Source organism: Fundulus heteroclitus, chromosome 7 (genome assembly GCF_011125445.2).
Source record: "Fundulus heteroclitus isolate FHET01 chromosome 7, MU-UCD_Fhet_4.1, whole genome shotgun sequence".
Lineage (NCBI taxonomy): Eukaryota > Metazoa > Chordata > Actinopteri > Cyprinodontiformes > Fundulidae > Fundulus > Fundulus heteroclitus.
The window spans coordinates 12,227,016-12,251,752 of NC_046367.1; the positions used below are offsets into that span (position 1 = coordinate 12,227,016).

General features: G+C 43.7%; 1 protein-coding gene across 1 annotated transcript in view; it reads right to left on the minus strand.

Annotated features, from left to right (window-relative positions):
• The window catches only part of man1a2 (mannosidase, alpha, class 1A, member 2), a 131,261-nt gene extending 107,707 nt beyond the window's left edge, over positions 1-23,554 (minus strand). The window contains exons 1-2 of the mRNA XM_012852461.3: positions 23,264-23,554; positions 19,899-20,437 (exon numbers count right to left, since the gene is read on the minus strand). Of these exons, the coding sequence (XP_012707915.1) occupies positions 19,899-20,212 (314 nt within the window). The 5' untranslated portion in view covers positions 20,213-20,437; positions 23,264-23,554. The remainder of the gene's footprint in view (positions 1-19,898; positions 20,438-23,263) is intronic.
• Positions 23,555-24,737: the final 1,183 nt, after the last annotated feature.

Sequence of the window (24,737 nt, forward strand, 5' to 3'; positions counted from 1 at the left end):
TGCATTATTATAACAGAACGGCTCTATTTTAACCCGATTAAGACTTTACCCCAAATACAACAAAGTCATACAGCTCTTTATTTTGCATGAATAATTAGAAGAATTAGATTAGAATAATGGGGTCTGGGAGCACAGTGACCAGCCTGGTGTGAGAAAGCCTGATAGCCTGTAGTGTCAGGCTGGGAGACGTGCGCTGCTTTCATGAAACGAGGAGAAACAGATTCCTGTTTGATACAAGGCTGCAGCAAGAGACGCTCCGACCAAATGACGCCTTCATGTTCACATCAATCAGGACGCTGTGTGGATGTTTCAAACAGACGCCGCAGCAGCAGGGAGAGCTCGTAGCCTTGCACTCACGCAAAGTGATTGGGGACACAAAGCGCGCTCTCCAGGACAGAAACATCTGTCTTACAGCGTTGCCGTGGCACCTGCCTGTTCTGCCTTTTGCTTTTCGGAAGCAAAACAAATATTGTTAAAAATTTATGCAAAAAAATAAATAATTGCATCATTGCTATGAAGCCAAAGAGATCTGGCATGGTTCAGCTTTTGGGTGAGGGAACAGAGCTAAAGTCCAGACTAGAAGGTGCTGTTTGTACATTATTCACGCCTACATCCGTTGATTTAGCGTCCGGCTTTGATCAATGAAGATTCAGGCCTTTTTCTCTGTATAGCTACAGCTCAACATCAGGAGTTAGTCTCCCTAATGGCCTTTGTGCCCATCCATACTAAATCTGTGATCAGAACTGTGGCTGATCAGGACAAGAGTGAAGTGGTTGTCACCCTGCATTAAAATTTCTAATGTCCATTATGTAAAATTGTAAAACCAGTGGTGATTTTAGAATAGAGACACAGCGGCCAGAACATTAGAACAAAACGACCGATAACACGATTGTGTTTCGTGTGGATGGAGAGAAGGTAGAGAGGGCCTTATCTTACTCTACAGCACACCTTGTGGTGAAATTTCGCTTTTTGCTCCTTTAACAAAGCATCTCTGCTTTAGGATCATCAGGAGATGATAATGCAAAAGAAGGGTTCTTTATAAAACCAGTAAAATTATGGACAACCATGACCATCCTCTTCATGAGACTGTCTTGAGAAAACAGTGACTGGACCAGAGATCTTTCTTGCCAACAATCATCACCATCTACAATAACTCTTTGAAGAATTCGGATCAATAGGAGTTACAGCAACATTTAATTTCCATTTGGGATCAATAAAGTATATTTGAATTTGATAGTAATTAATAGAGCCCAGAGCGTGTATTCCGTCCAGATACTAGAATACATTAATAAATGAAATGTATTGTTTTCATCCCAAGCATTAAAACAAATTACAAGTAACTGCATGACTTTTCTGTCTGCTGGTCCAAAGTGGTCTGCTATCAGATTCCAAAAGATGAGGGGAGACTGATTAATTTTGCAACAGTGCAGTGTTGCCAGTGGCCTTGAGGGGCACTAAACCTGGAAGTTACAAGTCTAGTGCCCCCTAGTGTACACTGGAGGAAAGCATAGTAATTATACAATTAGCCAATATTCACCACCATCTGTTGACTGTTCTTTATCGATATTCAAACTGAGCAGCTTTTGTTAACAGAGTTGACTGCATGCTGGTTTAGAATATTAGGACTGACCTCAAGAACATCCAGCCAAGACTAAATATAGGTCGCGTTAAAGAAACAGGGACCGGGGTGGTGTCCACAATATCGTTAAGCAGGACACGATCATAATGCTAATGTAGAGCACGTAATACTGAGGAAATTCAATGTTATTCCACTGCCCCTTAAAGCGAATGAGTTCATAAGCATATTTGAATGTTTTTTGTAACTTTAACACATAATGGGTCTATTGAAAATTTTAACAAGTCATTTGTTAAAATTATGCGTCGACTAACAACATTTTTCAGCTAAATATTACAGTCACTGTCATCATTAATGTCAACTGGTCATGGTAGCATTAACACACGCAATGACGCAACAGAGTATCAGATTAAAGCTTGGTTATGGCAAAGCCTCAACCTTAAATAACTTGGGGAAGACATCTGTACATTAAGTCTTCTCAAATCCATATATAGGCCCTGAGTTAGTCTCTCCCGGAAAGGTCCCTTAGCTTTGTTCCTGTGAGAAAAAAAAAAAAATCTTCCCACAGTGAGAAAGCCCCAGAGTGTGAAAACGTACAGGTGTCAGAAGGCTTTCAGAGTCTGTGCTGGTTTGACATCAAGTACAGGCTGCATTGAGCACACATTGCTCTAGGCAGCAGTGTATTAACAGACAATCTACACCAGCAAAGGTAGAATAGGAAGTAGAGTTTAAGAAAAAGTCGGGGGGAGAAAAGTTCCCTGCAAAGTGTCGAGAAGGAATGTGTGGCTGTAAAAATGGTGAAGTGAACAATATGGGGAAAACCTAATTTCCAAGGAGACATCACTGAGCGAAAGAGGGTAAACCAAGGCCAGGCACCGGTGTCTAACTCCGCCTGAGCAGGAGGAGAGAATAAAACACAGATATACAGGAAGAAACTCTCTAAACGGATAGCTGGAGACAGCTACACAAGAAAGAAAAAAAACTGTAAAAAGGACGCAAAGCTCTTACACTAATTACGCACAACACAGAGAGCATTCGCTTTTATAATCCCATCCCGGTGCTGAATGCTGGGCCAACTGTGTCTAAAATAAACTCCTTCAAAGTTACACAACATCGCCGTGGAAACGCCTCATAAATATTCATGCTGCAACTCGCCGTGTCTGATTTTAATTGATAGAAAACAGATTTTGTAACATCAAGATGGCAGCCACTGCATGCTCGTGTGATTGAACGGATGGGTATGCGAGGATGCTCCCGGTGTGCAGCACGACGTCGAGCTGCGGCGCGTCTGTGACGAGTGCGTGCACGGGAAGCCTTCCTCCTTCAATTAGGCTTCTTTGATTGAGTTGTTGTGCCAACAATGTAACAGTTACTGCAACTGCGTACTTGTGTCTATAGGCGAGGAGGGCGCCGTTCCTCTATGCCCCGGTGGGAAGAGCTGCAGGCAACATGCACACACACGGGATATTTAAATTATGGTGATGAGTGGCGGATCACTAATGCGTGAAAGCTCACCTCGTACGCGTGTCAGGGTGTCAGAAAGTGTTCAAAACAAAACAAATGTGTGTTGACACCATGTCAAACAGGGGCCGCTGTGATGCAGTGTCTTGTAGAATAATTCATAACCCTTCAACTTCGTCACTGTTTTAAATAGGTCTGCAACTAACAATTATTTTGATAATCCATTAATCAGTCGATTATTTTTACGATTAATCGATGAATCGGATGAAAAATAAAAAAAGTTTTATTTCCATTTCTTTTTTCCAAAACTGAACATTTGGAATGAAAGAGCAAATAAGCGCACAAAACACAAGTTGCTGCTTATGTGTTCTGTTACAATAATAAGTAATAAATGATTTTGCTTCAAATAAAGAAGTTAACGTTAGTCAGTCATTTAATAGTCAATATGTTGTCTATATGAACAGCGATTTAACACAACAAAAGTGAAACCAGAGCAAAAAAACAGCGTTTCTGACAGTCAAATAAACCACCAGCCCATTTCATGGGCTGTTTCAGCACAAGCTGCATTTTATGTAAATACTACATGTTACATTTGTCCTTCTACGTATTTTTCTCCCAAATACTTTTTATTTCTTCTGAGGTTTTTACATTTTTGAGGGTGTCCTTTAGGGATGCTTATGTCTTGTTTTTCTGTTTTTAAGAATGACACTGCTGTAGTCAATCACTAGAATATACATTTGCATGACTCCCTATTCAGATTTTTCTTAATAAAAGCACTGAATATCTTTCACTAGTTTTCCCTCATATCCTTCTCACTTAACAATCATGCAAAGTTCCTTCACTTAAAATCTTTATTTAAATACCTTCAAGTTTTTTTTAACAAGTTGATGGATGAGTGCGGTTATAAGACACCGAACATAAATTTAGCTGTGAAACAAGAAGTGCTTCATGATTGGACTAACTGATTAGTTAGTCCAGTCGGTCACTCCAGCAGTAATCACTTCCCCATCCCATCAAACCTCTTGTCTGGCATTTGTGTTTAGCCTTCAGTGGCATAATGAAACCTGCTGCTTGGCCCTCTCCAAGGCAACGGATAAGGCCCGCCTGGTGGGGCATCCAAGACCAAGTTGTTGTTCTTTTAGGCAAAGGAAATTAGGTTTGGGATAGTGCAGCGATAGGAAATATACCACAGCAACATAGACACATCTGGCCAACGACAGAGTCACATGTTGTTGGAACCAGTTTAACCGTAGGATCACTTTGGTAAGTACCGGAATTCCAGAGAAAACTAATGACTCTTGAGTTCTGGGGACAAGTAGTGATTTTATCAAGTTGAGACTGAGTCACATGACTGGATTCAACACCTCTGCATCCTAACTGATGATATATGAAGCATCAGACGGTCCTGCTGTATCGGACTATGAAAAGATATGTGCTGTTGTGTGTTTATGGTGCGCGCATTACCTTGTTTGTCATGTCACCTCATCTCAAGCTACTGACAAGGCACCCGTCTGAGTCTCAGATAATACATGGATTGACTGTTTTATCCTGTGTGACCAACCGATGGCATGAGTGAAGCATCACGGGATTTGTAAAGTGAGTATATCAATGAAGCACAAAAAGGGAAAGCCTTCCTATTTACATTTGTATGAAAATCAAACGCAATCGAAACTAAGTTTTCAGTTATTTCAATTACCAAGCGATCCAAACCTGTCTGACACTATGTGATACAATAATTACTCTTATTAAATCGTGACTTAATTGTCATAACCCACATATTCTGGTTCCGTTCCACCAGCCACACCCAGGCCTAATACCTGCCATAGCAGTAGAACCAAATCATTTCAACAGAACCTGTCTAACAACATGACGTACAACAACTAGTTAGCCAGGATGAATTAGGTAACATTTTTCCACTTCATAAAAGAAATCACCTGAAAACAGCTTTTTTGTTTTTATAATTTAAAAAAATTTATCTTTAATTGTCATCCCCAACACTGCATTTAACCCAGCTCTCAGGGAGCAGTGGACCATCACTGCGTGGCCCCTGGGGAGCAGTCTGGGACTAAGGGACCCAGAGTGGCAGTCTGTGTGATTCAAACCCACAAAGCTGTGGCCTCTCCAGGATGCAAGCGCCCTGCTCTAACCACTAGCACCACCACACCGCACTAATGATTATTGTTGATTCTTAGTACCATTTACTCAGGTTATCTTTGTCAGATATCAGAATTTGTTTGATGATCTGAGACATTAAGGAGATAAGACATAGCTTCATTGTCCCATAATGTGCAAATTCAAAAATTAAGCAAAAATTAAGTCTCTTTGTCTTTATTAAGATAAAGACAAAGAGACTGAATCTGTGGGGGCGGGGGTGGGAGGTGGAGCAGCAAGTGAACCAGAAAGGTAAAGAATCACATACATCATCATAGCAGGAAGTAAAATCTGATCATTTTAGGGGATGGGTCTGTAGATAAAATGCACAGTCTAGTAAAAACTACAGTCTTCATTTCCTGATGCGTTCTTTCTGCTAAGTCAACAACTTGAAGTGAAGGACTACTGCTCACTGGAGATCCCTGAACCCATCACTACTTGAAGTGCACAAAGACACTACAGTGGCCACTATAAAGGTGACAATAAATCATGACCTACATACCGCTGCACCAGTAAATCCTTTATTCAGTGCATGAGTGCGCACCAGAACATGTAGAAGGTCTTTCTAGCTGCATGCACCGGGTAAAGACCTGTGCCCTGAGGCTACGCTCTTTACGCCATGAACTCTCCATGACCTAAATTGTGGCCGGCTGGCTAATGCAGTCACAACAAATAAAGGTGGTCCTGACAGGCCCGTCGTGAAGCACAAAATGGAAACCTAATTAACAGAGGTTTGGGAGGTGGGACGCTTTGGGTGTTAAATTGAAATATTGCTGAAGAGATTCCCTAAATAGCCAACACTGTCAAACAACTGAGTGGGGATTAATCATGAAAGTCACTGGCCTTTTGGACAATAGGGCCCAAATCCAAAATATCTTCACGTAAAGTAAGAGCTTCTATAGCCTCTATTTCAGCGACCCCAAAGGTTAGCATAAACAATTTGTCCTTTTGATTCTCAGCAACTTTGTGCTTCTGCAGCAAACGCTTTGCATAGACAGCTGCATGCAATGACAACGCAACCATAAATCCTTTTTGGCTATGATGGAAGTTCACGGCTCATCCGTCCGTAGAGCGGTGATAAGTTCACCAGGTTGAGATAGTCTATTTCAATCAGAGCTCTGATGCTGCTCCTTTCACAAAACACTTGAAACAGGGACTTTGTCCTTTTGGAAAGCGGACAGAAGGTGTCAGAGACAGCAGGGGGGTTAAAGTCCACCTGCCGCTGTACGCCTTAAAGCTGCCAAGCGAGGTAGGGGTAGCGCTGTAAACCTATCAAAGGGATGAGAGTAGGAGGTGGTGATGACAGACGGTCTCCCCAGCCAGCTGGTCATGGGAATCAGCCAATCTGACTTGCTTTTCAAGACGTTCTATACTTCTGGCAGACTTAGACGTGGGGTTCTTTTTCATTTAGCCAAGAAATTGGCTTGTGATAAGAAATCAAACAGGCATGGCTCAAAAGATGAAACTGTTGAAAAATGATTTGCAAAGATGATTTGCAACCCTCTAGGCATTCAATAGGAAAAGCTTGGGCTCCAATAGTATTTGGATTATTTACCATTGATCAGGTATGAAGGCCTCTTTGCCATCACCCCAATCTTCAGTTCCCTCCACAGCTTTACTCAAAAAGGTTAACGTCTGATTTCCCTGAACGTCTCTAATCAGGACACCAAGGACAGGAGATGCTGCACTTTACCCCGACGCAGTTTCTTCAGGAGCGGTGAAATATTTCAACCCTGAGAAGCCATGGCAATCTCAGACGTGCACGTTTTGGAACGGGAGACATCCGATGCCAAGTTTATACACTGTGCTGTTTATCAGCGCTGTGGATTTCCACCCCGCGCCCCTCCTGCGATTAAGCATTGCCGGGTTCGTTTATACAGGATACGGGTGGCTCGCTTGGTGAAATATGAATGGCCAGAGGCCGCTGATGAAGCTTTGCACGGTTATGAGAAAACCGTTTTATTAAAGAGCCTCCTATTTATTACATTTCTAGAATGATTATGGTCACTGCTATTTACTGCTCTCCTTGTTCTGTAATCTCCTTTGATAACACAAACGTTGATTTTAAATGAAAGCCCTAAAAATCTGAGAGCCGGGGTTTTTTTTTTTTTATTTAATGAATGGATTTCATTTTAATCCTACTTCAATGGACAGAGAGCCTCTGTGGACCGGAGACGTGTTTCTTTGATATCATTGCTTCTTTAAGACCCGTTTCCCTGCCTTTACCCATCTTTAACTTGGCCTGTTTTATTCACCAAGAAGCCACAGAGCAGCACTCGTGCAGCTCAGTCCAACCAAATTGGCTTTATCTTTCCTCTGGCTTCTCAGAGGTCTCGTCACAATGGCTATATACCAGAGAAAATGGGAAATAGGAGGAGGAAGGCGACCATCCCTCCCTCCCTCCCTCTCTCTATAACAAAAGACAAACTAACCAGATCAACAAACCCCCCTCATAGACGCCTCTTCTCACTTCCCTACTCTTTCAGTCACTATATAATGTTGAACTGCTAAATACACGAGACACCCCACATGTTGAATTCAATCCATCCTTCAATCTATCCTTACATCCTATTTTTTTTTGGGGAGGGAGGGAGGGGGGAGGGTAAACTGTATTGATTGTTGAGGCTGTCCCAATTCTGCCCGTAAGTCTTTAGGGTTTTGCCTCAACTTTTTAATTCGGTGAACTTCACCCACACTAATATACATAAAGCTGTTATTTTAGGCAAATATCAAACTGCTGCGCACGCAGAGCTGCTCCTTTATATTTCTGCGGCGTGAGGTTGGAAAGCAATTTCGCTCGGAGCGGTGATTCATTACATTTTGTTCTACACTGTTACGCCTTTCAAAATTTGCAATTACTTTCAGAAATCTGGAGGGGCTTCCTCCCACACACACACACACACACACACACACACACACACACCTCAATGATTGCACAGCAGGTTCAAAGACCAGATGACACTGAAAAGCAGAGATTCTCACACACACACACCTGAAAAACCTAAATATTTTCTGGAAACTTGCTAAAATCTTAATCCTAACTAAACACTCAAGTTTTAACTGGAGCTGAATCCGTATTACAGGCAGTGTGACTGGCTGCTGACATGCTGCTTTCCCCGGGTCTGGGAGCAGACTTAAACATGGCTGCTGTTAGATCCTAATACCTGTGGGGGGGTTGGAACTGGCTATGCAGTCACAATATAGGGCTTTCTGGTCTCACTTCGCCGGTACAATTTTAATCACTACTGGGAGGCTTTAAAGAACAATTACACATAAGAGGCAAAGTGTTGCAGGTTCTTTGACAGCCATGATAAATCTGAATTCAACAGTAAATGAATGGATTCCAAAATGACCCTCTTTACCCATTGCAGCATATGTTTAAAACCTGTTTTTGATTTTTGTTCAGATTTTTAAAAATGACTCAAAACACATGCATTTATTGAACAATTCCTAGTTGGGATCCCTTTTAATATTAAGAAGAAAAAAAAAATGCCACACAGTGATCTGAGCACAGAAAGAAAAACACGGACTGCTTCCCATTTCTGGCTGATGTTTTCCACCTCACCTTAAAAATGCTCTTTTTGAGTTTTCACAAACAGAATAAAGCTTCTATTTTTTATTTTTTTGAGTACACAGCACTTCAGACAGCTTTCACATCGAAGAGAAATAGCACGGCGATAGAATATCTACAGATCTTGAGCCATAGGATCTTGCAGCCTGGAAAGTGAGCTTTTATTACTCTGGAAAGCTGAAACCGGGGTGAACGGGTCAAATCAATGGTGACACAAAAAGGGGATATAAAAGCTAAACCAAAAACACAAGGCACAAAAGATTGGCCTATTTACAAAAGCAGCCTGGATCACATGCTGATCTGCTACTTATGCTTATACTTCAGCTGAAAAGTAGCTTTTGCTCCTAATTCCAAGAGGAATTACTGTACTGCCGCTGCAGAGGGTCCGTATCTAGGAACCTGACGACATTAACAATCTGGTTCCAAACGAGCAAAAAACAATTATTGCTCAATTTCCCCGCTAACAGATCTCTTTCTGTCTCTTTCAGCTTAAATGTTCCTTCTTTTTGAAGCCATGTAGCTTGGAGACGTCACAGGACATGAACCCAGCGAATGAAACGATACAAACTTATCTGTCTGACCCAAATATAACACGGAGACAAACGGCCCTCTGGCCGACCTGAGCGCTCGCAGCTGTGCTCCACAGAGAAACCAGCGGTAAGATCACACCAAACAAGGGAAATGAAACACAAAAGAGACTCAAATCTGATCGGAGCAGTAGACGCAGCATCACTCTTGTTCCCTAAATAACAAACCGAGCAGTTCACTTGTTTAGAAGATAGTGAAAGTAACCCTTTCCTTTATATTTCAAGGCGCCAAATGACAAGATACAATAATAAAAGAATGTTGCGGATAATAAAAATCCATCTTTTGGCAGCAAGCGAGAAACTGCAGCTGTGAGCACGGCTATGGAGAAATAAAGACCGCTCCGCCAGGGCGAGCAAACCAAAGCAGCCTTTGCCAAATTCCTGCTGCAGCTGGAAAATTCAGAAACCTCGCCAGCCCCTCAGCCAAACAACCACGCATCATTTAGCTTCTCTGCTGTTCCGACACTCCAGCTGGCAGTAGAAAAAGCCAAACACAGTTTCAGCTGACAATACGACAGCACATGAGGACGGAATCTCCATCTTATCAACAGCGTTCCTCTCCTCGGAGAGCACCAGATCTCTCATGATCCGTCTCTCTCTTAGAGGAAAATCAACCGAGCTTCCCCACCAGAACCCTCGCTACGGTCTGCAGTGAAGTGGAGGAGAGTACAGACCCACTCCATCCACCGGTGTTATGCCAGAGAAGCCATAACATCTGAAGCAGAACCAGCAGAAAGCCAAACAGCCTTCTGCCTTTGAGCCGACGCTGTTAGGATTATAAACTTCATATTGTTGCTCTTACAACAACAGAGGAAAATTACAAACGTTCACTTTGACTTTATGACTGACAGACAAAAAAAAAAGACAGGAAGGAGGCAACGAGTGGAAGGAAAGAAGGAGGCTACGAGTGGAAGGAAGGAAGGAGGCAACGAGTGGAAGGAAAGAAGGAGGCTACGAGTGGAAGGAAGGAAGGAGGCAACGAGTGGAAGGAAAGAAGGAGGCAATGAGTGGAAGGAAGGAAGGAGGCAACGAGTGGAAGGAAAGAAGGAGGCAATGAGTGGAAGGAAGGAAGGAGGCAACGAGTGGAAGGAAAGAAGGAAGGAAGGAGGCAACGAGTGGAAGGAAAGAAGGAAGGAGGCAACGAGTGGAAGGAAAGAAGGAAGGAAGGAGGCAACGAGTGGAAGGAAGGAAGGAGGCTACGAGTGGAAGGAAAGAAGGAAGGAAGGAGGCAACGAGTGGAAGGAAAGAAGGAAGGAAGGAGGCAACGAGTGGAAGGAAAGAAGGAAGGAGGCAACGAGTGGAAGGAAAGAAGGAAGGAAGGAGGCAACGAGTGGAAGGAAGAAGGGAGGCAACGAGTGGAAGGAAAGAAGGAAGGAAAGAGGCAACGAGTGGAAGGAAAGAAGGAAGGAAGGAGGCAACGAGTGGAAGGAAAGAAGGAGGCAACGAGTGTAAGGAAGGAAGGAAGGAAGGAAGGAAGGAAGGAAGGAAGGAAGGAAGGAAGGAAGGAAGGAAGGAAGGAAGGAAGGAAGGAAGGAAGGAAGGAAGGAAGGAAGGAAATGTAGGACAAAGACTGGTGGCCGCAGGGACAGAGGGACACTGGAGAAGCTTAAGAGTGGACGGATGGACAAACGGATGTTTGGTTGGAGACTGACGGATAAACTATCAACTGGGTTGATGGAGCTTTAGGGCAGAGAATAAAGAGCTTACAACTCTTTATAGTTTCCTGTCAAACAAACATGCAATTTAAAACTAAAACCAGGATTTCTAAAAAGAAAAACAGAACATTTTTAAAATTTTTATTTTACATGTTGGTTTCCAGAAGCGCAGAGGTGGGATCTGACATGAAACAACATAGAAAGATTAAAGGCAAATGACCAGACTTTCAGTCCACTCCACCTTACAGGTGTTCATATCTATAAATACAGGCCGTACGTGGTGCATCTACGTTACGTGTGGTTATTCTGCCCTCCCACCAGCGGGATCTCTGCTCTCAGGCTGGTGTGGCTGATGTCAGCCACCTGTAGCGCGTCGTGTCTCTGTGGCGCTCCTCCGTTGGATCAGCTGGCCACCGTAACGCTGCAGAACAGCTCGTTTCAAGCCCGCACCTCTCAGCGGCGCTTTCGCAGAGCATTACGCTCGTTTCATACTTAATGTTTACCCAGAGTGCCGTTTTCCAGTTCGCTAACTTTGCCGTTATTAATGACCTCCGTCTCTCACTGCCGAGTGCTCCAGACGGCTCGGCGTGTCAAATGTGCAGTTATTCCTCTGCTGCCACTTATGGGAATGAGACTTTTCACAGACGGCGCTGCCGCGGCGCGTTGGAGGCGTTGCCCTTTGGACTGGAAGCACGGGCCTCACGCCGCTGACACAAAGCCATTAGCTTCAGCGCGTTGACCCCGCTGCCAGAGGCCAGAGAAAAACATGCAGAAAATATAAACAGCAGGGGGAATATTTATGTAACGAAGCAAGCTGCGGTTCAAGCCTTTGTTGACAAAAGCTGCACATCTCTATTCCTGGGATCCAGATTTTTAGTGCTAAAACCTTAAGTAATTAATATCAGACATTATGGTGAGAGTTTTCTGGACTTGCTTCATGTTAGCTGATATATCAACCATGGGACGTTTTCCACTTCCTTTTTTACAGATCACCTGAGGTCGAAACTCTGAGGTTTAAAATGATCAAAACACATGTCATCCAACTGTCATGCAAGTTTTAAATTAACTTTTAAAATGTCGCATAAATGTCCATTTCCATCTAATTTCCAAACGTTTCCATCTGCTGAACCAGGCTGAGGCTATGCGTAACTTTCTCTGAAGTAGACGTTAGGCGTGGCTGTAATAAACAGGAAGTAGAGGTTGCAAACCCCAAGTCATCCTTTTAAAAAAAATGAAAAAAATAAATAAATAAATAACGAAAAAAAATTGAGAGGTTTTCAGCAATGTGCTGTTATCGGCAAGTTGCGATTGTTCTGTCAGGTCAACTAGTATTGGCGACGTTGCACGCTGTTCAGAGACGTACAGTAAGAAACGCGGTCCAACGCGCGTCACGCGAATATCTGGGTAAACGGCGACAGCTGACCAGTCATGTGAGGTAAATGTTGCGCAATAACTTACGGCAAATCTCTCTCGTTTTGAATATTAACCCTTTTTAAAGGGGAGTGGTGGCCTAGTGGTTAGAGCACAGAGCTTCGGTCCCAGAGTTCAACTCCCACAAGCTGCCATTATAGGTCCCTGAGCAAAACCCTGAACCCCCAATTGCTCCCCAGGCACCGCACAGTGGCAGCCCACTGCTCCCCAAGGGGATGGGTTAAGATGCAGAAGTGAATTTCTCCATTGTGAGATCAATACAGTTCAATTATTATTAATATTATTATTTTCAGAAAATCCAAAAACCACATTGCGATCGCAGAAACTTTAGTTAAGGACGTTATTTCAAATTTTCCAGTTCCCATCAAACTTTTCTAATGAGATATTTTAAAATGCGCATTTAAAATACAAAAAAAAAAAAACATTAATGGCTACAGATACAAGATCAGATCATCTACTCCTAATTTCACAGCCATGTGCCTGTGTGTTTAATAAATGGGAGAACTGGGATAGAAGCTGACTCCAATTACTGCCCAGGTACAGAAATACACAACCACCCTGGCAAAAAAGGAAAGAAAAAACAGCATGAAGACAGAGGAATGACATCCAAAAATCAAACTAAATGAATAAGAAATAAATGAGAAATGAGAGCGCTTTGAAGTTTGCCTGAGCTTCACAATAAATGCAGCATGTCTGCTGGGCTGTGATGATGATTTATTCCAGCAGCAGTAACGACATGTGGCAAAGCAATAAGGGCCGACACCAGGTTACTTTTAGTTGTGCCATTAAAGTCGATAATGAGAAGAACGATTGTGAAAAGGGTTGGGCCTTTTTTTACTATTATTATTTCTACTAGCATCCAGTCCATTAAAAAAACTACAATAACATGCTTAGTAACTTATCATGAACCCAATTAACCAAGTAAAGGACGCACTGATTCATACCTCAGCTTTGTGCTTCTCAGCTTCCTCCCCCATAGTCGGACGTCCTTCCACCATCCTACGTACCTGAGCGTGTTTGAAACCGATACGACCCAGGCGACGAATGGAGCCAAGGCTAAGTTGTGCTCACAAAATAGGCAGAACATGTGTCGGAGAAATCAAACGAGTGTAAATTCTGTGAAATGTAGCAGGCCGTAAAGAACCCGCATCAAGCCTGTTTTACATTACTGATCCCTGTAAAGATCTGAGGCTAACCACGCTGTGACAGTGGAAGATCTAAAGCGCAATCAGCAGGGTGGTGGACTCGTTCAGCAGCTGAGACAAGACAATTCATTAGGGGTGATCCAAAAATAATTACTTATACATGAATCGCAGCTCTCATTTACTGCGATTTAGAATAAAATGGACGGAGAGAAGAGAGAGAGATTCGACCCGCTTGTTTTGGTTGGAGGCAAAGATTTGGACTCATTTTGGTTTTTATCAAACGCCCGGGCAGACCGAGCCTGACAGGAGCTACGGAGTGTGCGAGGTGTGTAAACTCAACACTAAGCACTCTGGAAACACCAGAAATGTGTTTCCAAAATATGTTATTAATAACATACACAGCAATACAGTAACAGTGATCTAGTCACTTCTATTTTATTTTGTAACGGCGGTTACGCAGAGCATGCACAGCAGCTAGCGATATGCAAACAAGGGGCAAGCGCCAGACCGAGCCAAGTCTGCTATTTGGAAACGTTTCAAAGCTTAATCGCCAACAAGTGCGACTGCAACATGCAGCATCTGCCTGATAACTTCACTCACACGGCACGGTGCACGGTTTATTTATTCAACAGATGTACCGGATTGGTGCCGTAGTATCAGATTGGATCGGGGGGGGGAAATTGGATGGGTGCATCTCTACGCCATAACATCCGGTAGGTTTTTCACTGCCACAGCTTTATTAAGAGACTAAAAGAAGGGTGGGCAGCGACAAAGAGAAAATTTTGATTTTGAATCAAATCACAGTGCCAAAAATCCCCAAGAATCAAATCAAATTGTGAGATAGTAAAAGATTCTGACCCGTACATTACATCACACAAAGACAGGGTTTTATCAAGTGTTGTCGGCCAGCAAGCTCAGCCATCTTTGTTGGGTCGCTTTGTAAAGATATTAACATTAGTATTACAAAAACCTCCAGCACACCCCATGTGATTTCTTCAATCTTTACAAACATACATATGATCAGACGCCTGAAGAAAAAACACCCCAGAGCCAGCAGAGCAACTGCTATGCCATTTTTTTTTTTTTTTTTTTTTAAATGGTAGAGTAAGTGTGAAGTTGAGAAAGTGGCGCTGCCCTACCTGTTTCTGAGGACATTTGGTGGCTTCAGCCGTTTTTATCTTCAAGTCATCAGTCAAGGAATTAAATATCTAGGATAGAAACTGTTTACATTTCTGCTATCTGGCATTTGAGTTGTTAAAAATATTTTGTTTTTGGGCTCTGTGCTGCATTGTATTCTGGTTCTTATGCTGAACTCCTGGTCTACTACTAGACCTCTGAGCCACTACGGTACTATGCCATGGATTGCGTGGCCGAGCTCCATCAATAGTTTCATTTGTGGTTCCTATGGGAGGTCCGCACATAGATCAAACTATTTTTCCATATCTTCACCACCATGTTATGCCACAACCAGCCACCCATGCATGTATGCACATCACAGGCTGGGTGGGTGGCTTCATGCACCCCTGAATGCATTCAGCGAAGACGCTTTGAATAGACATGGAGCGGATCCAGTCCAGTTCTTGAACTTCACCTTCAAATAAACAGCTAGATGTTTGAAAGTTGGACACAACTTGTTGCAGCAGGAAAATGATCCTAAACCCACATCAGCACCGTGACAGATACAGCAGACCGACATAGTCTGTGGGAGCTGGTAAACTATTAAAAGCCTCTTCCACGCCAGCAAACCAACCAGACAGAATGGGTGACACCATTTCTGACCACATATACTTAGACAGAATCATGACTGATTTAAAATGCTTGCTGCATTTTTTTGTCCATCGTGGAAAATAATGTCTTAAATAAATCATTAAAAGCCTGAATTAGCCGAAATCGTTTTAGGTGAATGTCTGACCGGCGATAAGTGCTGTTCCCTCACTCCCCCCACTTTCACATCATCTGGTAAAGTTACAGAGGGTTTCATTTTATAAGCACGTCCACTACTAGGCAAACATTTGGACACACCTTTTATCATTCAATGGATTTTCCTTCCTAAATTGTAGATGCATAGAAGACATACAAACTGTGACGTAACGTTGTACAGAGTCTTGCAGCAAACACAAAATTGTGAAATAACTGAAAGCATCTTTTAGATTCTTCAAAATAGCCCATCTTAGCATTATCCTGGTGAGCTTCATGAAATGGTTTCCCAACATTCTTGAATACGAAGGTGTCTCTGGGCTTTTGACTGGTAGTTCATGGTATCACTGTCCTAAGAAAACAGCAACTCTTGATTTTCTTAACGTGGGTAATACCAAAGTCAAGCTGAGCAGTTACATTACAGTATTTACCGTCGTTTTGTCCCAATTAAGCCGTCTTGGCATCTGGCGACAACACACACCGCTGTTAAATGAGACGGGCCCTCGGTCTGAGTTTTAAACCGAGTACACATCTGCCTTTGATGGGTTTGGATGTTTTAAAAAGCCATGGATGGAGCAAACGTCCCTGTAATGAGATTATTGTCATGGAACAGACACTTACCCTGTAACATCTAAACAGAGAGATGGAATATCCAATATTTAACAAGACAACAACAACATAATAGGAACGCTTTCCATCAAGGCCCTTGTTAGAAACAAACCTACTTCAAGCTTCATTTGATTCCTCTTCAGTTCACAGCAAGTCACTCTCCACAGTAAAATTATAGCAAAAGCTCAAAAAAGGTACATGATAACCTTGACAAGTCCAGGTATGATATAAAACATAGAAATAACCCATCTTATTTATCACTCTAATGTATTCCCCTGAGAGAACTATGCAACACTGTGAGCATTTTATAGTATTACTGCTTTTAATGTAGCACCAAGATGCAAATAATGCAAAGCCTTTCCTTCCATGTCTTTGAGTTTCTTCTGATGACAGCAGAAGTTAGATTAAAGAAAAAAAAAAAGAAAGGTTTGTAATTCCGATTGCATTTCAGGGGGCTTTCTGTTTTATCAAGGGTAAAAAATAAAAAAAGAGGTCCCTTAATATTTAAATAATAGCATTTGATCAAAATCTACATGTGGGTTAGTCTGAATGTGGTTATTTGAATGTCCACAGTCCATTAAAGCCACTGCAGACTACTGTATTGAATTTGCTTCTGGCCTTAATGAAGCCAAGGAGAGGGTTTTATTCCACTATTGCTGGTTGATGCATATTCTACACATACCAAGGATACCAAACTACGTGACCAGGCAGCAGCAGCTGTGGTGTGCCTGTGAGACAGCGCTGAGGGAAGTAGGAACCATCATAGCGGCTCTCGCTGTTGCCTCATTACAGTGACTCTAGAACGATCGGTGCTTTTGGTAAAGTCGCCATTAAAACAAAAAAAAGTCGCTAAAAGTTATTGTTGTTAGTCCTTTTCAAAAGAAAATTGCCAGCTTTGCAGCCAGACAGGAAAGAACAGTCATGTTGTTTTTCAAAATAAAGTACATTTTAAATTTAAAGTCATTTCAAACTCGGATTATGGTTAGTGCAAGTGCGCAAATACAGACAATACATAATATAGGATATATGTCATATTATACTTTACATTGTTTTAACTTTTTTTTTAACTTATTCTGAAGGTGTGGAGGCTTTTATTTTGCCATGTCAATGCGCCACGATCAATTACATGTGGCGGGAAACCCTGGTACTACGTGACTAGATCCCTTTAAATGAAAATAAATTCAGGCAGTAAGAACTAACCCATAAAGTTGTATCCCCTTTCCATCCTGAGACAAATATTGAAATCTGATTTTGTCTAAGAAAAACAAAAAGATTTTGTTAACAGTTGGTCTTAGAAATAATTTCAACCAAAAGTTGTCTCTGAAGTCAGGTATGACATCTGGGAATGACGTTGCACCCTATTTGAATGTTTTCAAGCAGTGGGAGTTGCCCTTTGTTTGGCTGCTATTAATGATACACACAATCATGTATTCCTCTCCATTGTTTTAAGCACTGTGTGTGATACTGGCTAAATGCAACACACAAACAGGATGAGGGCAATGAATAGCTTCATTTCCACTGTGTTTTATGCGAGTGACATCCTTACTGGATACTAAACTCTGGTCTGCTTGGCCAAATCCAACTTTCCCAGTCAGAATCGCCACTTCAGCGGCTCTTCTTGTTGCATTCCTGGCTGGAACTTGAAAAGTCCAACTTCTAAAGCAGAACGGCGCCATTAGTTCAGCACGCATTACCAGGGTGACCTAACAAGGCCCTTAGAGGTTCACCTCTGAGATACCGAAGTCTCAGCTCAACATAAAAGACGGGGGATTGTGGTAGGACTTCAAAATATTCAAAAATGATGCAATGACGATATTACTTTTAAATACTTTAATGACAATATCAGTTGAGATAGATCCTCATTTTCCTCACGTCTTTCTGTCCAAGCTGTAATTAGGAAGCTTGAGCCACTCTCTGTGACTGTCAGCATTATTGTGTGTGTGTGTGTGTGTGTGTGTGTGTGTGTGTTGGACAGAAAGACTCCATCCACCAGGCTGAATATTTAAAATGTAGTTTGCAACATGGGAATTGCTGACACGCTTTGATTTGACTTGATGCAAGCAGCTGGACACCCAGAGACCGGGAACTTCTTACCAACAGGCAGTAGAAAACTGAAAAGGACTGTGTGGTAAGGCTATTATAAAAATTAATTGCAACATGGTAGCTCGGAACTGCAATGACCAGACTGACTAAAACCAACTAGGGCTGCAGCTATTGATTATTTTAGTAATTGATTAATCTATTGATTTATTTTGATTAAATCGATGAATCTAAGAAGGTACTCTGAGTAAATTAACACACCAGGGTTCTTTGCCAGCGCGTGACGGGCTGTTACGCTGAAAGTTTTTAAAATTACTCTGGAATATAAACCACCAGCTGTCCCCCATGATGCAGAAAAGAAAATCCTGGCGAGGACCTTCAATAAACAAGTGTTTTAAAATAAAATAATAACTACTGCATATTTTAAGTGCATTGTTAATGGCAGGAGCATGTAAAAAACAAAAACATGGCAGCTTAATTGTTGTATCCCTCTTTTGCAAAACAGATAATATAACTAGGGCCGCAACTAACGATTACTTTGCTAATTGATTAATCTGTTGACTTTTTTCTCGGTTAATGGATTAATAATCAGATGGTAAATGGTGTTTAATAGGAGATTTCTTTTTCAGAACCTAAACCAGATGACGCTAGAACTATGCCACTTGAGGAGCTCTGGACAGAGCGTACTTAGAGAAAAAAGGTTTTTCTTCTTAAATGCAAAATGTATATACTTTTGGTACTGTTCTGACTTAATTGATGCTCTGATTGGGTCGTTCTTTCATGTTTTAGACTCTGTATACTCTAGGTAACGATTTGACAACTAAATTAGTTGCGATTATTTCAACAATCTGACTAATCAGATTGTTTCAGCTGTATAACCGACCCGTTTTTCCTCTCTTTCCGCACTACATCTACGTTTGTATCGGAGCGTATGGAAGGCATCTGAATGCGTCTATGATTTACTCGACTTAATTACACTCTTCGCTTCTGTTTATCGATTGGACCCGTTTGTCTGGTGAAGTGCTCTGAGTGGACGTTCGTCTGCAATCTGCGAGATTTAAATAAAGCGCTTTAAATTCATTTTCCGGAGGACATTAGCAGGTACCTCCTTAAAGTATCAAATCCACAGCCTCTTGGTAAATGAAGCCCTCTGCAGGCAACGCCACAGTGGAAGTCTCGCCTTGTTTCCTACAGGGAACCCCCCCCCCGTAGGTAATTTTACCCCTCCAGGAATAACAGCTGATAGACGATGCATACACACTTCCTCAGTGGACTCCAGATGGCACAGCACACCAACCGGGCCGACAATTAAAAAACGTCTGATTATCATCTATAAGAGAGGAACGCCGACAAACCAGGAGAGACTCCTCCATCCCAAATAACACGCAGCTCATAACCCACAGATGCCTTTGGAAACAGCCGAGCGTGCGAGCTCAACAAGCTCAACACGATGGAAAGCCAGAGAACAGGGCCAAGGTGATAAAATGTCTGCTGTTTGAGAAGCTCAACGATAAAACCCAGAGGAGACACAAAGACGGCAGCGCTCTAGTCGCAGGAGAGCCCAGATGGGCTGAGAAAGATGGACTGGGAGGAGGAGGGGGGGGGGGGGGGGGGGCACCTGTGTTTACATGTCTAACTGCTAAACGCTCAGCGGAGCGTGCTGCTAACCGCCAGCGTGGCCACGCCCTTCAGGCTGTCGCTGCAGACCCGTATAACCAGTGACGTCGGCGCGGAGCCACAGGCGGCCGGACTCACCTGTGTCTGTTCTCGTCGTGTCCTCCCTGCCCGTGGATTATCACCTGGCCCGAGCCGTGCTTCCCCTCCTTGGGCGAGTCGATGTGCGGGATGAGCACGTCCTCCAGGCCCAGGTCGAAGCGCTTGTGCTTGGAGTTGTCCGGGAGGAAAAAGAAGGCCCCGAAGCACAAGGTGATGAAGGCACTGAGAATGAGGAGGAGGATGAACTTCTCCGACAGCCTCAACGTCGCCCGGTGGTGCGTGAAGGAGGAGGCGCCCGGCGACAGCGTGGGTATCCTGCGGCCCGACAGCGGCAGCAGAGCCGGGGTGGTCATGGTTCTGAGGGGGAGGGGGGGTGGGGTTAAAAGCGGTCACTCTGGGAGGGGATGGGGCGGGGTCGGCGTGGGTTTACGGGTGCCACAGAGGTGGAGGTGTAGCAGCATGCGTCGGCTGCTGGGCTTTATTATCTCATCCCGGCGTCGGGGCGTGGGGAAACCAAAGAGGAGCGAGGTACCTCAGCGAGGGAGCGACTAGTCAGCGAGGAGCAGGTCATGGTCAATCTGAAAAGACAGAGACAGGAGGGGTCAAGGGTCACCAGTGGCCTCCGTCAGAGACACGCGCCGGACAAAAGGGGCGTGTCTTAACATCGGGTCAGCGTAGTCTTACGTTGATGTTTTTAAAAAAAAAAGCAAATTCAACCATCAATTTGAGAACATTTATACAGGAATTGCTTTTAGCAAAACAGCACGGTTGTCGGTTCCCCTGACAATTAGTATTAAAAGGAAAAGCGCAACCGCGGCATTCTTTTTATTTACAGTTCATTTCATGTTTGGAGTTTCAAAGCGTTTGTTTCCCCCGAGGAGAAAAACATGATGTTGACACAGAAGCCCATTTCTTTTAGCCCGTGGCTTAACCGAAAAAAAAAAAAAAAAAAACACTCCTGCCCTGCCGTCACAAACAAACGTGTGGAGTTTCCTATCCTCTCCCAGCCTTAATCAGATCACACTTAGGTCACACTGCCGGTCTTGATGCTCAATTCTGATTTTTGCTTAAGTATAATTTCTTTTTTTGTACATACTACTATTGAGACTTCTGCCTGAACGAATCACGACAGCAAAGCGACCGACACGCGCAGAAGACAGGAGGATAAGTAGACGTCCCACAGCAGGACGCCGTTTATGGAATAATAGATGTAATTGTTCCATAAAAAAAAGCATTAGTGGATATTGGCGTCTCCGTGTCATTATGGAGTTGTTGAGCAATGACAGCAGACGAGATTAAGAACAAAAAAATAAAAAAATAAAATAAAACGGCCTTTAGTGGCGCCGTGGCTGCTGCTGTAGAGGCGCCAGGATGGATGAAATGTGAAATGACTCCAGTTTAGCTCCACGTGTGAAAGCGGTCCACATGGTTTTGAGAAAACCAGAACTGGGCCGTTTACACCGCCATGAAAAAGACGGACACGGAGGAGCGTTTGGGCTCAGAGATCGGCTTCGCCGTCTGCTCCGCTGCAGCTCTAAAGCCCGGCTGGACTCTGCGGCAGACCCTGGTCCACCTGAAAGACCCGGGTCTTGGTTTGCCTGCAGGTGAGCCTGAAATGCCCCGGCAAAACAGAGAGAGGGCGTCAAGTCTTTCATACGTGTAATTTATGCACGGCTGCGGTTGATCCAGACAAACAGAGCGACAGGACAGGTAGCGACCCCGCCTAGATGATGGTGTGACCTTTTTCAGCACTCCCCTCCCAATCGCCTCGAGTCTCTCAGAAAATCCTGGTGTGAAAGCTTAATACGAGGTGTTTTTTTGTTTTTTTTTGCAACAGACAAGTCAGGTGTTTCTGGCGTATAAAGCACCGGAGGCCCTCAATGAAGCGTTGGGGAGGATCTGTGATGACGTGGCCATGTTTATCTCCTGAAGGCGCCGGGAGAGCACGGCAGAGTGAACTACGAAACGCCAGAGAGCTTCACAATAACCTGCCAGCCGACGGATCGTCATCATTAGGTCACGTTAATCATGACCTAAGCAACACGGAAACGGGTGAGCCGAGCAGAAAAGTGCATAAGATACGACCCCGGGCAACCTAGAGAGAGAGTGGTCAAGGTTCCCTCTCTGGGTACCCTCCAGTCCGGTGAAACGGTGTACAAAAAAAAATGTTTTAGACCTTGATTCTTCATATTTAGATTTTTTTCAGGAGCTTCTGCATTTCGTAGTCTTTATTCCGTTATTTCCTCATCTTCTGCAGCATGTGCCACAGAGCCACTACCATCATCCGGCTACACACTCACAGACTGGATTGATCATTACCAAAAAAAAAAAAATCTACTCAAAATTTCTAAAACACAAAGTGACAAGTCAAGAAGACCGAGCCTTATCAGAGGGAAACGTCCAAAACAGTACGCAATCCTTCCCTGCTCCATCTCGTCATATTCCTTCCTCACAAAACCATAAACCTTAATCCTCCAGCAATGGGGGGGCAAAAAAACGACAAAAACACATTTCCAAGAGGCTTAAGGTATCAGGAGGGGGGGGGGGGTAGGCTGTGCAGCATCTGTGTGATCAACATGGAGCCGGAAGGCAGCTTTGATTTCTCTGTCGGTTCTGGTCGCCTGTTGGATCCGACATGCAGACACCTGAACAGGACCCAGATCCGCCTGCGTCCGTCCCGTCTGCTTCCAGGGGAAAAGCAGCTGCGTGCGGCTTAACACCTGCGTCAAACATCCCCATCAAACACAACGCGATCGTGGGTTTCCCTCCCCCCCCCCTCCCTCCACTAACACGCCAGAGACCTCTTGAATACTTTCGGACGTGCGCTTGGGATAAAATCCCCCCCTGTGGCCGACCGTGTTGACGGGTGGCCAAATGTTGCTCTTCGGGGCAAAAACGAGCGAAACGAGCCCCGGTGATTAAAAGACAGCCAGTCCGACCCCCGGTGAACGGCGGCGTTTTTGGCCCCGGCGGGCTGTGCTCGCTCATACCGCAGGGTTTCTCCGCGTCAGCGTGGAGCAGCGGCGTCTCGGCGGCTGAATACCAAGTTCAGCCTGTGAGCGCTGATTAGCCCCCACAGCGGCTAACAGCCGGGGGAGCTAACTTCTCCTGCTACCGCTGGCTAGCAGGAGAAGAAGAGTCGACCAACGCCAGAGGAAAACACACGAATAAAAACATAGAAATATTCCGGTGTTTATGTCTAGGCTTCCCGTTGCGTTATTTAACCAGCAGGGTGCTAAATGCCGAGCTGCAGGGAGGGGGGGAGCTAGCTGCGCGGCTAGGCTGCTAACGCTAGCTAGCTGGGTAGCTACGGAGCGACAGAGGCGCCTCCTCGGAGCGCTGCATCACCACCTTTCTGGCTCGCGCTGCGAAAAAAGGAAGCCGTGCGGGGTTTTCCGCTCCACCTTTTGGGAGATGTCCTCATGTCCACGAAGAGCCCACGCTGTCGTCGTCGCGGCTGGCTGCGGGCGGCAGCGCGTCTCTGGCGCCACGGAGCAGCGTTCCAGCCAGCTGGGCTCCGCGGAGGCTGGGAGGATGGCGACGACGCTGACCGACCAAGGCGCTCCGCTCTGATGGACCGCAGCGACGGACTGACGGAGCTGCCGCTCCGCGATCCCAGCATCAGCTACTCAGCCTGCCTCCTCCAGTTAGGGACCGTCTGACTAAACGAGTCTGGCAGGATTACTCACCGACCATATGGATTCATAACGCGGAGAAAATGAACCAATGACCTTCTGCGCGAACCATGAATATTTATAGGACACACACATGTAAATATAACACCGGCGACATTTTGATACCACGATGCGTCTCTCTCCGTGATTTATTTGTTCTGCAAATAGCATTGAATACATGGAATTAAATATGATCATGCACTGGGAAACAAAATTAAAGCGCTGCCACTGTTGCGTGATCAGGGAAAAGTCATGGATCAGCAAAAAAATACCTAAATAATTTATATATATATATATATATATATATATATATATATATATATATATATATATATATATATACTGTGGATCCTGAGTCGGTGTCTTTCTAAAAAAAAAAGTATTTTCACAGCAACATGTGGAGACAATGAGAGAGTCTTGATATATCAAAAATCTATCATTGTCCCCACATGCTGCCGTGGAAATACTATATATATATATATATATATATATATATATATATATATATATATATATAACTTTTGTAAAATAGAAGCAAGTGCAGTATTAGTGCAGTTACACATAGCCTTTGCTCTGTTTTAGTATTTGACTTACGTAGACAAACACAAATTAAAACAAGCAAGCCAGGGAGTTGTTTATCCACCTTAAAAACCAATAATTTCTCCTGACCTGACTCGTCACCAGTGACCAGGATCTACTCAGCTTGAATTCGAATCTCAGAAAAAGGTCATGTTTAGGAGGGAATGATGTGTTCATATAGGGTCAGATTAGTTTTAATAGCTTCTTTCTTTTCACACATCGAAATCATTTACAGCCTGATTTTGTGTTTATTGGGGTCTCATTTGCTAAATCAATGAAATCCGACAGAAAATAAATAAAAACAGAAGAAATAGGTAAGGGAGGAAGTATTTTCCTACAGCCTTTCCAAGTGCAGCTTTCCTGCAATGTTTGTTTAAAAAAATAAAAATAAAAAAAAGGAGTATCGTCACGGCTGACATTAAAAAGCCTCCTTTGATCTGAACTGTTGCTCGCCCCTTAAGACAAAAATGGCATCTTGTTATAGATCATGTCACGCATAAAGCTGAGCAAACAAACGAAACCAATTCATTTGTCTTTAGTGCTTCATTCGTCTTGGTCAGGAGGCTCAGAGTGAGCAGCCACCCTGCCTATAATTGCCACGTTGCTTTTACACAGATTTTCTGTG